The sequence below is a fragment of the Filicampus tigris genome, chromosome 13 (genome assembly GCF_054856515.1).
Source record: "Filicampus tigris isolate MCC_2025a chromosome 13, RoL_Ftig_1.0, whole genome shotgun sequence".
In the NCBI taxonomy this organism is placed as follows: domain Eukaryota; kingdom Metazoa; phylum Chordata; class Actinopteri; order Syngnathiformes; family Syngnathidae; genus Filicampus; species Filicampus tigris.
In genome coordinates this window covers 23,876,506-23,890,955 of record NC_141229.1, presented here as the reverse complement: position 1 = coordinate 23,890,955, position 14,450 = coordinate 23,876,506, and the positions used below count along the sequence as shown (strand labels likewise).

Genomic DNA, 14,450 nt, shown 5'->3' with positions numbered 1-14,450 from the left:
TCATTCCGACCGTTTCACACTCGGCTGCGAACCGCTCCAGCGAGAGTTGGAGATCGCGGCTTGAAGAAGCCAACAGTACTACATCATCTGCAAAAAGCAGAGATGCAATACTGAGGCCACCAAACCGGACCCCCTCGACACCTCGGCTGCGCCTAGAAATTCTGTCCATAAAGGTTATGAACAGAATCGGTGACAAAGGGCAGCCTTGGCGGAGTCCAACGCCCACAGGAAACGAATCCGACTTACTGCCGGCAATTCGGACCAAACTCTGGCATCGGTGGTACAGGGACCGGACAGCCCTTATCAGGGGGCTCGGTACCCCGTACTCCCGAAGCACCCCCCACAGAACTCCCCGAGGGACACGGTCGAACGCCTTCTCCAAGTCCACAAAACACATGTAGACCGGTTGGGCAAACTCCCATGCACCCTCGAGGACCCTGCTGAGGGTGTAGAGCTGGTCCACTGTTCCACGGCCAGGACGAAAACCACATTGCTCCTCCTGAATCCGGGATTCGACCTTCCGACGGACCCTCCTCTCCAGCACCCCTGAATAGACCTTGCCGGGGAGGCTGAGGAGTGTGATTCCTCTGTAATTGGAGCACACCCTCCGGTCCCCCTTCTTAAAAAGGGGGACCACCACCCCGGTCTGCCAATCCAGAGGCACTGTCCCCGATGTCCACGCGATGTTGAAGAGACGTGTCAACCATGACAGCCCCTCAACATCCAGAGCCTTTATGAACTCCGGGCGGATCTCATCCACCCCCGGGGCTTTGCCACCGAGGAGCTTTTTGACTACCTCGGTGACTTCAACCCCAGAGATAGGAGAGCCCACCTCAGAGTCTCCAGGCTCTGCTTCCTCAGTGGAAGGCGTGTCGGTGGAATTGAGGAGGTCTTCGAAGTACTCTCCCCACCGACCCACAACGTCCCGAGTTGAGGTCAGCAGCACCCCATCTCCACTATAAACAGTGTTAATGGTGCACTGCTTCCCCCTCCTGAGACGCCGGATGGTGGACCAGAATTTCCTCGAAGCCGTCCGGAAGTCATTTTCCATGGCCTCCCCGAACTCCTCCCACACCCGGGTTTTTGCCTCAGCAACCGCCAGAGCCGCATTCCGCTTGGCCTGCCGGTACCCGTCAGCTGCCTCCGGGGTCCCGCAGGCCAAAAAGGCCCGATAGGACTCCTTCTTCAGCTGGACAGCATCCCTTACCGCTGGTGTCCACCAGCGGGTTCGGGGATTGCCGCCACGACAGGCACCGACCACCTTGCGGCCGCAGCTCCGATCGGCCGCCTCAACAATGGAGGCACGAAACATGGTCCACTCGGACTCGATGTCCCCCGCCTCCCCCGGGACGTGGGAAAAGTTCTGCCGGAGGTGGGAGTTGAAACTCCTTCTGACAGGGGATTCTGCCAGACGTTCCCAGCAAACCCTCACAATACGTTTGGGTCTGCCAGGTCGGACCGGCATCTTCCCCCACCATCGGAGCCAACTCACCACCAGATGGTGATCAGTTGACAGCTCCGCCCCTCTCTTCACCCGAGTGTCCAAAACATGCGGCCGCAAGTCCGATGATACGACTACAAAGTCGATCATCGAACTGCGGCCTAGGGTATCCTGGTGCCAAGTGCACATATGGACACCCTTATGCTTGAACATGGTGTTCGTTATGGACAATCCGTGATGAGCACAGAAGTCCAGTAACCGAACACCGCTCGGGTTCAGATCGGGGGGGCCGTTCCTCCCAATCACACCTCTCCAGGTCTCACTGTCATTGCCCACGTGAGCATTGAAGTCCCCCAGCAGAACGATGGAGTCCCCAGGTGGAGCGCCCTCCAGCACACCCTCCAAGGACTCCAAAAAGGGTGGGTACTCTGCGCTGCCGTTTGGTGCATAAGCACAAACAACAGTCAGGACCCGTCCCCCCACCCTCAGGCGGAGGGAGGCTACCCTCTCGCCCACCGGGGTAAACCCCAATGTACAGGCGCCAAGCCGGGGGGCAATAAGTATGCCCACACCTGCTCGGCGCCTCTCACCCTGGGCAACTCCAGAGTGGAAGAGTGTCCAACCCCTCTCGAGAGGACTGGGACCAGAACCCAAGCTGTGCGTGGAGGTGAGCCCGACTATATCTAATCGGAACCTCTCAGCCTCACACACCAGCTCAGGCTCCTTCCCTGCCAGAGAGGTGACATTCCATGTCCCAAGAGCTAGTTTTTGCTGCCGGGGATCGGACCGCCAAGGTCCCCGTCTTCCGCCGCCGCCCAGCTCACACGGCACCCGACCCCTTTGGCCCCTCCCACCAGTGGTGAGCCCATGGGAAGGGGGACCCACGTATCCTTTTCGGGCTGAGCCCGGCCGGGCCCCATGGGTGCAGGCCCGGCCACCAGGCGCTCGCCGTCGAGCCCCACCTCCAGGCCTGGCTCCAGAAGGGGGCCCCGGTGACCCGCGTCCGGGCGAGGGAAAACGTGGTCCATTAATTTTTCTCATCATAAGGGGTCATTTTGAGCCGTGCTTAGTCTGGTCCCTCACCTAGGACCTGTTTGCCATGGGTGACCCTACCAGGGGCATAAAGCCCCAGACAACGTAGCTCCTAGGATCATTGGGGCGCGCAAACCCCTCCACCACGATAAGGTGACGGCTCACGGGGGGGGTAACTTGTGTGTGCAAAGTTACCCCATCATTAATTAATCATTAATTAATTATTCAATTGTGCAATCTTTAAAAGATGGCTCGCTATCTTTGCAGTGAAAGCTGCAAGGACCCTATTGTTTTCGCTGTAAGGACCCTATTATTTTCGCTGCAAGGACCCTATTTTTTTCGAAGAAATTCTTATTAGGGCCCGAGCAGCGGAATCTGCAACGACCCTATTGTTTTCGTAGAAATTCTTATTATTAGGACCCGAGCAGCGAAAGCTGCAAGGATCCTATTGTTTTCGTAGAAATTCTTATTATTATTATTCACCGTTAAGACTCGCATTTTTGAGGCACTAATCGTGAACGAAAACTCACCAAACTTTGCACACACATTGGGCCTGGAGAAAAATGTGATATTTTGAAGTCGGCATACTCGAGTACTCAAAAACGGGGTCCCCAAGAGCCCCTCGATTTTTTTTTCATCAAAGGAAAGTCCCGGTAAATTTGACCTACGTCTACGAAAAGTGGGAGGCACGTGTAGCACCCTCAGACCTACAACAATTCTTTGGTCCACATGCCCGAACATGTACAGGGGTCTGCAGGGCCCCCAAGAGCCGCTCAAATTGTGTCATAAAAGGACAGTCCCGGTAAGTTTGACCTCCGGCTATTAAAACTGGGAGGCAAGTGTCGCACTCTCAGACCTACAAAAATTATTTGGTCGCCATGCCTGAACATGTACAGGTACTCAAAAACGGGGTCTGCAGGGCCACCAGGAGCCCCTGGATTTTTTTCATCAAAGGAAAGTCCCATTAAGTTTGACCTACGGCTACGAAAACTGGAAGGCACGTATAGCACCCTCAGACCTAAATAAATTTTTTGGTCCCCATGCCCGAACATGAGTCATGTGCGAAATTAACAGGAACTCCGCCATTTTGGCTTTATTTTCAAATTTTGTGCCTACATTGGTCATGTTTAGGTCATATTTTAACAAACAACTCCGATCGTTTTAAACTTTCTGTGTTTCATCTAAACATGTTGAAGATGAAAAGTTATTGTCAGCGTTGTATTTCATTGCACGCTGTTAGCCATGGCGATGCAATGTTTATGAATAAAATCTATGCTGATTTTGTGGGTCTAAACCTGGGTGAAAAATTGTGATACGTTGCTCACACATTAGATCTGGCATAAGAATAAAAACTGTAGAGATTTCTTGTGCTTTTTAAAAAAAAATGTCTCTATTGCCCCCCCACACATATTTAAGGAAGCATTCACGGTTCTATGATTTACATAGATCTGTGACAATTTGGAGACATCTGTAACAGACCAAGACCTACAAAAAAGCATCTTACAGCCATAGGCTAAATCTTACAGGAGGTTTGCCGTTTTGACTTTATTTTGGAATTGGCAGACATTTTTTGGCCTTTTGTAGAGGTCATATTTTAACAAACTCCTCCAAGAGATTTTATCCGATCATCTACAAACTTTGAGTGTTTCACCTGAACATGCTTAAGTTGAAAAGTTATATAAAATGTTTTATTTTGTTGCACGTTGTTGCCATTGTGATGGGCTCTTTGCCAAGACAAATTATGCTGTTTTTCACGGTCTAAACCTAGGTGAAACTCATGTCACATTGGAAAAACATGAGGCCTGGCATAAACACCTACATTTTTTATGCTTATTGTCCTATGTGCAAGTACCCCGATTTGCAAGTACCCCGACTTGCAAGTACCCCAATTTGGCCACGGTTGCCCGTTAAATAAAGTTATTATTCTTCTTCTCCGTAAAGACTCAAATTTTTGAGGGACTAAACGTGAACGAAAACTCACCAAACTTTACACACTCATCGGGCCTGGGGATAAATTTGATATTTTGAAGTTGCAATACTCGAGTACTCAGAAACGGGGTCTGCAGGACCCCCAAGAACCCCTCGATGTTTTCATCAAAGGAAAGTCCCGGTAAGTTTGACCTATGTTCACGAAGCCTGGGAGGCATGTGTAGCACCCTCAGACCTACAAAAATTATTTGGTCCCCATGCCCGAACATGTACAGCAGTCTGCAGGGAACCCAAGAACCCCTCAATTTTGTTATCAAAGGGAAGTCCTGGTCAAATTGACCTATGGGTATGAAAACCGGGAGGCATGTGTAGCACCCGCAGACGTACAAAAATTCCTTGATACCCATGCCCAAACATGTACAGGAAGGGATTTATGAGGATTCTCAAGTGGAACGTTAGCCCATTTGTGAACATTTACAGGGGTCATACATTTGCCCCCAAGTCCGAGATGGTTCACCCGATTGACTTCAAATTTGAGTTCTACCATCTCATCACGTGGGACAACAATAGGGAAACATATTTTACGTTTTCGAAACACTATATGACGGGGGCTAAACTTTGCGTTTCATAATTCCTTCTTAACGAAGGATTCTAGGTTGTGCGTTTTACCTACATCTGTGAAAATATGCTGGTATATGTAACAGCCTAAGACCCACAAAAATATCTTATAGGCATGTGCTAAACCTTACAGGAAGTCAACCATTTTGAATTGCCTTTGGAACTTTTTGTGACTTTCACAGTGGTCATATTTTAACGAACTCCTCCTAGAGCATTTATCCGATCGTCTTCAAACTTTGTATGCTTCATCTAAAGATGTTTAAGATGAAAAGTTATTGAAATCTTTTTACTTCATTGTACGATGTTGTAGTGGCGATGCGCTGTATATCATGAAAACTGATGCTGGTTTGGAGGGTCCAAACCTTAACAAAAACTCATGAAACTTTGCACACACATCAGACCTTCCATGAAAATAAATAATTGAGAGATTTCTTGTGCTTTTTTTCCTAAAAAAGCACAAGAAACTGGAAGGTCAATGTAACAGACCAAGATTTTAAACAATGTTTTTTAGAGTCAATGCAAAATTAACAGGAAGTCCCCCATTTTGACTTTATTTGAAATTTTGCACCAAGTTTTGCCTTTTGTAGAGGTCATATTTGAACTTACTCCTCCTAGAGAATTTATCCGATTGTTTCCAAACTTCCTGTGGTTCATCTAAATATGTTTATGATGAAAATGTATTGAAAACTTTTAATTTCATCGCACGCTGTTGCGGAAGTGGAATGAAATTTAATAGTACAGAATGAAGTGGAATGTAGTTGAATGATCTCGAATGATGTACAATAGCTTGGACTGAGGACATAAAAAATAGGGGAGGAAGAAAAGAGGAAGGAAACACTTTACTTCCGGTTCGTTTCCGGGTCATTTGGGTCACTTCCGGTTAACTTTCGGGTCATTAGGGGCACTTCCGGTTCATTTCCGTGTCACTTGGGTAACTTCCGGTTCATTTTTGGGTCATTTGGGTCATTTTCGGTTCATATCCGGGTCATTTGGTTCACTTCCAGTTCATTTCCGGTCCATTTCCGGGTCATTTGGGTAACATCGGTCCATTTCCGGGTCAGTTGGGTTACTTCCGGTTAATTTCCAGGTCATTTGGGTCACTTCCTGTTGGTTTTGGGTCCTCCCCCAAGATGGCCGCTGCATTGCCCGAGTATCCCCATTCTACCTAATGTCCCTGCCCAAGAGGGCCGCCGCACTGGGGAGACCTCGGGGTGAGTATCCCCAGTCTAGCTAATGTTCCTGCCCAAGATGGCCACCGCACTAGGGAGACCTCGGAGTTAGTATCCACAATCTAGCTAATGTCCCTGTCAAAGATGGCCGCCGCACTGGGGAGACCTCGGGTTGAGTATCCCGAGTCCAGCTAATGTTCCTGTCCTAGATGGCCGCCGCACTGGGGAGACCTTGGGGTGAGTATCCCCAGTCTACCTAATGCACCTGTCCAAGATGGCCGCCGCACTGGGGAGACATCGGGGTGACTATCCCCAGTCTGGCCAATGTCCCTGCCCAAGATGGACGCCGCACTGTGGAGACCTCGGGGTGAGTATCCCCAGTCTGGCTAATGTCCCTGCCCAAGATGGCCGCCGCACTGGGGATACCTCGGGGTGACTATCCCCAGTCTGGCTAATGGCCGCTGCACTGGGGAGACCTCGGGGTGAGTATCCCCAGTCTAGCTAATGTCCCTGCCCAAGATGTCCGCCGCACTGGGGAGAACTCAGGGTGAGTATCCCCAGTCTAGCAAATGTCCCTTCCCAAGATGGCCGCCGCACTGAGGAGACCTCGGGGTGAGCATCCCTAGTCTCGCTAATGTCCCTGTCCAAGATGGCCGCCGCACTGGGGAGACCAAGGGGCAATAACACTGGTCCACAGGAAATTAATTGTGTTTTTTTTAAGTATGAATGAGTTGAATGTTTGGAAAGTAGGAATTTTGTGGGTGTTGAAAAGCTGAATGTGAGTTGAATTACTTGAATTTGTGGAAATTGAGAAGGTGTAAATGTCATCATCTTCCAAACCGCTTATCCTATATAGGGTCGCGGGGAGTTGCTGGAGCCTATCCCAGCCGTCAATGGGCGAAGGCAGACTACACCCTGAACTGGTCGCCAGCCAGTCGCAGGGCACACATAGACACTGTCACTGAGCGGGAATCGATCCTACGCTGCCCGCACACAACTCAGGCGTGTGTACCACTACACTATCAGTGGACAGGTGTAAATGTGAAAAGTTGAATGTTCCAATGGAAATGAATGGTGAATAGTTGCATTTTTGTGGGTTTTTTAAGGGTGAATGAGTTGAAAGTGTGGGATGTAGGAATTGTGGGGGTGTTGAAAAGTTGAACGTGAGCTGAATGAGTTGAATGACTTGAATGTGTGGACATTTGAATGGTGTAAATGCCAAAAGTTGAATGTTCCAATTGAAATGAATGGTGAATGAATTTTTGTGTTTTTTTTTAAGGGTGAATGAGTTGAATGTGTTGGAAATAGGAATTTGGGGTGTGTTGAAAAGCTTGACCAATATCAGTTGAATGAGATGAATGTTGTGAATTTCAAATTGGAGTGACGTAAATGTGAATTGTTGAATATGGCAATGGGATTGAATGGTGGAATTTTGGGGAAACGGGAATTGTGGGTGTGTTGAATAGCTTTACCAATGTGAGTTGCATGAGTTGAATCTTGTGAATTTTAAATTGGAATGGGTGAAATGGGAAATGTTGAATATGTCATTGGAAATGAATGGGTTTTTTGGGGTGAAAAACGGGGAATTTCGGGGAAACCCTAATTTTTTTTGAATGAAGAAAAATGACCCCACGGTGCCTCGAATTTTTGGAATACATTGAAGTTGGAACGGCGAGAATCGGTTGAAAAATGTCGAAGTAGAAGAACGCCAAAAAGGTGCGAGGAATAAAATAGATCGCCTTCACACAATAATAAAGTTGAATGGTGTAGAATAACATGTGTGAAGGCCTTCGCCTTCACACAAATCAGAGGACAGACAGAAAGCCAAATTCACATGTAGTGCAATGTTTAACCTGAAGATGGCTAAACAGCCCCCCTCGACCCCCAAATCAGGATTTCAACAAGTGTGTACTAAAATGTCAAAATGTGACCAGGACCTGAAGACAGCATTAGTAGGCACCGTTTTTACATTTTATTAGCAAAGAAAAAGATGATTTGGAGGCAAGTACCCCTTGGCCTTCTCAAACTTCACAACTTTTTGGCATCACGACGGCCACTCTTTCAGACTACCAGATAAATAACGCTCTGTGTCTTGGACGGGTGAGACGTCACACTAGAAGTGTGTTACTGACCAGACCTTGATCAATCGTTGCGTGCTTCCATCAAGAGTCAGTCCATCGTTGCAGGACTGTCAGGTAGGCAGGACAAGCAGCTGTCAAAGTAATGTCAACGGAGGCATTTGCGTTTGTTCTCTGCTCAGAAGAGGGGGAAACAAAAGACAGAAACAAAAAAAAATCTTTCTTCCATATCCTAGCTCCACTGGAGAGCACACATCATGAAGTACTGTCTGTTCCTTTTTTTTTTTTAATTTTCTTTGTTTGGTAGTGCGCGCCACATCCAGTCTCTCATCATAAGTAGGAGGGGGCTGCCTCCTTTTGGTCAATGCCGAAGAATTAATTGAAGGACGATGTTGGACATGTCACTATGCGGCAGGACGAAAAAAAATTCTGATGTCAGACTTTGGCCGTCGTGGTACTGAAGCATCCCCGATGCCAGACGACCAATCATTGTCACACTACACGAATGTGTCAAGACAACTCAAAATCGGCTGCAAGGGACTAAATTTGTGTTGGACACTGTTAGCTCAAAATTGGGTAACATTCGTGTCGTCTGACGTCAGCATAAGTGTGTATTTTTCTATGTATTGCACTCTACACTGAATTGTGAATTCTAGGGCTGTCCCGATCACACTTTATGGGCACCCATTATGAGCCTTTGGTTTTAAGGATCTGCCGATAATGAGTCCCGATCCAATATCTTAGCAATACATTTAACTCATTCACTGCCAGACATTTTCAGACCTTCTTTTACCCTAACGCTTGAAAAAAATTGAAAAATACATAAATCAATTCCTGGGATTGAATGGCTGGACTGTGAAAAGACAAATAAATAGGTCAATGGCACTGAATTAGTTAAAGAAAAAAAAAGAGCACATACAAATTGTCTCAAATTAAAATAGAAATCTACATGCAGACGTGTATATACAAACTGTAAATTAGTAAAAATTATATATTGCTGGCGTACTTACATTTCTATTCTCGGTCCAATCCACCAAATCAGTGCCAATTGATTTCTCTCTCAAAATAAAAGTTAATAAAACCTTTTTTTTTTAAATGAGCTATTTTTAAAAGAAATAAAATTATTTTTTCTGCTCTAAATTTGATGATACACATGTTGAAAATCTCAATGTGTATTGCTAAATCTCAGATATGATTTATCTTAGTTTTTTGCACTGAAACTCTATATGGATTTTAGCATAAAATTAGCCTATAACTATAGTCATGACATTTATATTAATAAAATGCTTACATTAATCACAATACATATCAAAGTGCAGGACACTTGATAAACTTGATTTTAATATAATAGTGCATATATACATTTCTTTTCATGGGAACTCAAAGGGCACCAATTTGTGGAATGGCCTATATGTCGTCAGCCTCTTAAGATAATAGCATAAGTCATATTTTGACAACATTTCTTTTTTTGCACTAAACATCTCCTCAGGAGGCGGGGTGGTCTGTATCGTTTTTACTAGCACTGAGCAACTTTGAGGGGGATGGGAGCAACCCTGGCACACACAAAAAATATAAATGTCCTGAATTGCTGTACGGTAGGGGTCACCAAGTCCGGTCCTCAAGGGCATCTATCTTGCATGTTTTCCATCTCTCCCTGCTGCAACACACCTGTTTCAAATGATCTGTATCGTTATCAGGCTTCTGAAAAGCTTGCTGATGAGCTGATCATTTCAATCAGGTGTGTTGCAGCGGGGAGGGATGGAAAACATGCAGAATAGTTGCCCTTGAGGACCGGACTTGGTGACCCCCGCTTTACAGCATACTCACTTCCTCCTTTCACGATAACGTCCACGCGCTATTGCTGGTGTCATGGCAGAAGCCCCAAAACAAACCAAAAAACAAAAGTATTGTTTAAACAAAATTAGATGCATTACCCCGTCGCTATTCATCTTTCACACAGCCACTGGATACAGAAATGCAATTCAGTACAACTTGCAGGCCAGCGAGAGCTCAGGATTTCACGACACTATGCGCTGGCGCACATAGGAAATGTGGGTGACTTTTGTCAAAACACTACCACTTTTGTCCACATGGCGCCGCCATAATCAACAAAAACTGACATATGACACAGTGTTGCTTTGAACTTGAAGTGACATCGTTTGGACGTGTCACAATTGCTAACCTATCTGTCGCTCTCTCAACTCCTACTCCATTCAGTGAGGCGGCTTTGTATCAGACAAGGCAGACTAAGGCTGTTTTAGAAGAACTATGTGTGTGTGTGTGTGGGGGGGTGGGGGGTGCATGTGTGTGCCAACAAAAACGCATATATGACACGGTGTTGCTTTAAACTTGAAGTGACATCGTTTGGACGTGTCACAATTGCTAACCTATCTGTCACTCTCTCAACTCCTACTCCATTCAGTGAGGCGGCTTTGTATCAGACAAGGCAGACTTAGACTGTTTTAGAAGATCTATTTGTGTGTGTGGGTGTGTGCGTGCTTGAGTGTCTGCATGTGGCTCTTATTGCCACTCTGACCGCTGCCCACACCAAAAAAACAAAACTTGACATTGTGTAAGATAAAATTAAGCTATTACTGCTCCATTTGACAAGATATTTATAGCTTTGGATCATTTGGCCACTTTGTGAACATTTTTATTATTTAATTGAATTTAGAAAAACAAGCTTTTTGCCCCGATCCCCAATCATCTAAAAAACACCTGATCGGCCCCGAAATCCGATCATGTGATTGGATTGGGACATCCTTAGTGAATTTCTTTTCGTTTATATGATTTTTACTATGGCCTCCATTTGTGTTTGAAAATAAATGTGATTTTGTGCTGAAGATGGCTGTGGACTGACTCTTTTTAATTATATATTCATTTTTAAAATACATTTAAGCTCTGTCATTATTTTTTGTGCAGCCTTGTCTGTTGTTCAGCAAGCTGCTGCAGTCAGGACTCATTCTGACCTCCAAGTGGGAGAGTACACAGATGTGGAGGAGACTTCAACATGGACTTATCATCAGTGGAGTGAAAAGATCATCAGGAAACAGGTATGTAGATTAGGTCTTATTTCCGAACTGCTACCTATTCCTCTAAATAAAAGTGATGGTGTCTGATAGCACAGACAGTGTCGTTTGTCTGTTTCTAATTTTTCATCGGGTTGGTTTCAAATATGGCAACTAAAGTGGAAAATACAGTAAACACTATCATCACTCTTTTTAATTCATATTAATATTACATAAAACTTTATAGAGTATATTGTATGTCAAGGGTCCCCAAACACAGGGCCAAATAATAAATAATATACTTGAATATATTTTTTGCGTAGCATATACATTAGCCCCACAATACAGAGCTGGGCACTTGACCTATTTTGCCGGTCCATCCTCCGTCCGCGACCTGGGTACCCTTCCGGCCTCGTCCCTCCGTCGTTATTCATAAAGATTAATCGTCCTCTGGCCCCGCCCGCCCTTGTCCTTTTAAAGTGGTTCCATCTTACTTCTACCCCCACCCGAAAAAAAGAAAAAGCGTCCGTGCATGACGCAGCGGGAGAGATGATAACGGCAGAGGTTTATTTAAGGCTCATTAGCTGGCTGGTATAATATTCAGATCTGTTTACCATATAGGCACAGTTTGATGAACCGCTCGCCACCACATGTATGTGTGTAAGGAGACGAGGTGAGTGAGTCGAAAGTTTGAATATAACTGCTTTATTTAATAGCGGTCATTGTTTATATGTCAATGCAGTGGACGTGAAAGAGGTGAGTCTCTGAACGGATGGGTGCAGACACCGAGTCCAGGGAGCACTTCTATTGGTCAGCCCTCCGGGTTGCTGATTAGCTCGCTGGTTTCCCCTCCGCGTCCGTAGCGCCGACTGGGATACCATCAGTCCGTTTATGGAGAAACAAATCCCACAGGAGCAGTTTCGTCGCTGCTACATGTTAATGTTCAGTCGAATCTGGCAGCGCGATTCAATTGAAGTCAATGTTGTCAGTGCTGGCGGTTGCGTGCGGGGCGGCGCGGATGATACGTTTGGAGTGGTGGGGCGTGGAGCGAAGCACCCAAAATCCGCCCATTCGTCGCGGCTAAAACGAACCTTTTTCCCTCATCGCCTCGTGGCAGCCAGAATTGGGGTGTACTACGTCACACACAGCGTCCTGTTCACTCGTCGGGTCTTGTGTGGAGAGCGCAAAATGAAGGGAAGAGATTATTGTTATGGTTTGTGGACATCCCGAGCTGTATGACACGGCCAGCTACTACTACCGGGACAAGAAAAAAAGAGAGCAGGCTTGGAGAACCATGAGCGAGGAGCTTGTTATACGGTATGTTTTCACTTTCTTTAGTCTTTTACAACTGTTGAACTTTACCAAGGCGTCAATATTGTTTGCATTAGCTTTAGCACAGTGCCAGCCACTTGATTGCGATATCGAAACCTTTGTTGTTTTGTTTTGCCAGTCGTCGTCTCCTACCGAGCAAAGCCCCTCACCTCTCCTATGTGCTCGAATGAAGCGGCTGCGGCATTCAGATTTCAAATTTTCCGCGGGTAAAAGAAACGCCAGCGCTCCTTCTTTTTCTTCATCTCCTTCTTCTCCTTCCTTTTCTTCTCCCCTCCGTGCAGACCGAATGTGTGCAATGCACAGCGTTCCCGCCGGGGCATTCCCAGTGCAAGTAAGTACGCACAGTTGGGAAACTAGTGGCGCGTTTGAAGCGTTCAAAGACAATTTTTATCGTTTGCCCATTTCGCCCAGTAGGTTGAGATGAACTTTGGCCACCTTGCGACCACGTCACACGCATGAGGGACAATTAGTGGGACGGACTAAAATTCACCTCCGCCCTTGCAGAGTCTGTCCCTTTTTTAAAATTTGTCGTCCCCCGTCCTCTGGACCGTTCCGCCCCCGGGACCAAATGCCCAGCTCTGCCAAAATCCCCCCACTCTATCGATTGCTTTCCAAAGGGCAATATGAATAAGGCTTGCTGATTACATCAATAATTATTACTGTGACCGGCTGTAAGCATCAACGATCACATGCAGTGGAAATGTGCGCGACAGCAGCCAATCAGCGTTCAGCTTTTCCTCCTCTACTTTGGTTTGCAAGTTGAAGACGTAAACAAAGTGAAAGTACACAATAACTGAGACACAACTAAACGCTAATCTTCCCAAGACGAAACTATTTCAACAAGATCATTCCTCCATGTGATGGTATCTTCAAAGTGATGTGGAGTAAATAAAGCCATTGTGCAAGGGAAGTCCTAAAAAACAGGCAACACAACGATTCTGTTGAGTCATTTGAACAAGTAGCACTCAAGTGATGATGTGGAAAACATGACAATTCGAGAAGAGTTTGCAGCTATCAATCATTTAATCCTGCATGCCCACAAACCATTTCCCTGCTGCCTGGACTCTTTTGTTTTTGTCACGCCTCCCCGACGAATTGTACAGTCGGAGCTTGCTCTTGGCAGCAGCACATGATGATCGGTGGGGTCTGGTCCATGTCAGTGTACTGTGCCACTCGCCTGGTCCAAGAAGACACAGAACAATTTCATGACATCATTTCTGCAAATATGAAATAGTGGCCCGTCATACACAGAGAAAAAAAAAAGTGTCGTCTGAGCTCTGCATTAGTTATGACTCCCGTTGAGTTTGTGGCTTTACCAAGATAACAAGTACAGTATATGCCCGCGACCATCATTACATCATACAGTGTGCTTTTAAGCTTTGCTCAGTGTAGGCACGGCCAGTGTAGTACTCCCGAGTTTATGTATTTTGTTGGGTTTTGGGAAATATTTGTTTCCTCTCGAGGTGTTTTCATCTTAGTTTGAGCACTCCAAAATTTTGAGTAGAATAAAAGAATATTTGTCTTATTCCTTGTCAACTGGTTTCAGCTCATAAACGCACAGCCATGAACCTACTCTATTACAGTATGTCACTAAATTGCTTGCTACTCAAGTGAAGTTGCATAAAGGTTGTTAATGCCTTTTTTAAAATGAATGTCTTGTTGATATGAGAAATGCTTAAACTGAAGTACACTTGTGTTTGAAATTGCCACACAAATACATTTCTACACAAGAAAATAGTTTGCTGCTATGCACGATTATCAATTTAAGAAATATGATCTACAGACCTTACAAAAAAGGAAACCAATTGGTTGTTCATTATTCGGTGAAATGTTTTATTTTCTA

General features: G+C 45.9%; 1 protein-coding gene across 4 annotated transcripts in view; it reads left to right on the top strand.

The window, feature by feature from the left end:
• The window catches only part of dicer1 (dicer 1, ribonuclease type III), a 278,919-nt gene that overhangs the window by 39,417 nt on the left and 225,052 nt on the right, over positions 1 to 14,450 (top strand). For all 4 annotated transcript variants that reach the window (XM_086050634.1, XM_086050635.1, XM_086050636.1 and 1 more), the window contains one exon: positions 11,190 to 11,320. In XM_086050634.1, the coding sequence (XP_085906760.1) occupies positions 11,190 to 11,320 (131 nt within the window). The remainder of the gene's footprint in view (positions 1 to 11,189; positions 11,321 to 14,450) is intronic.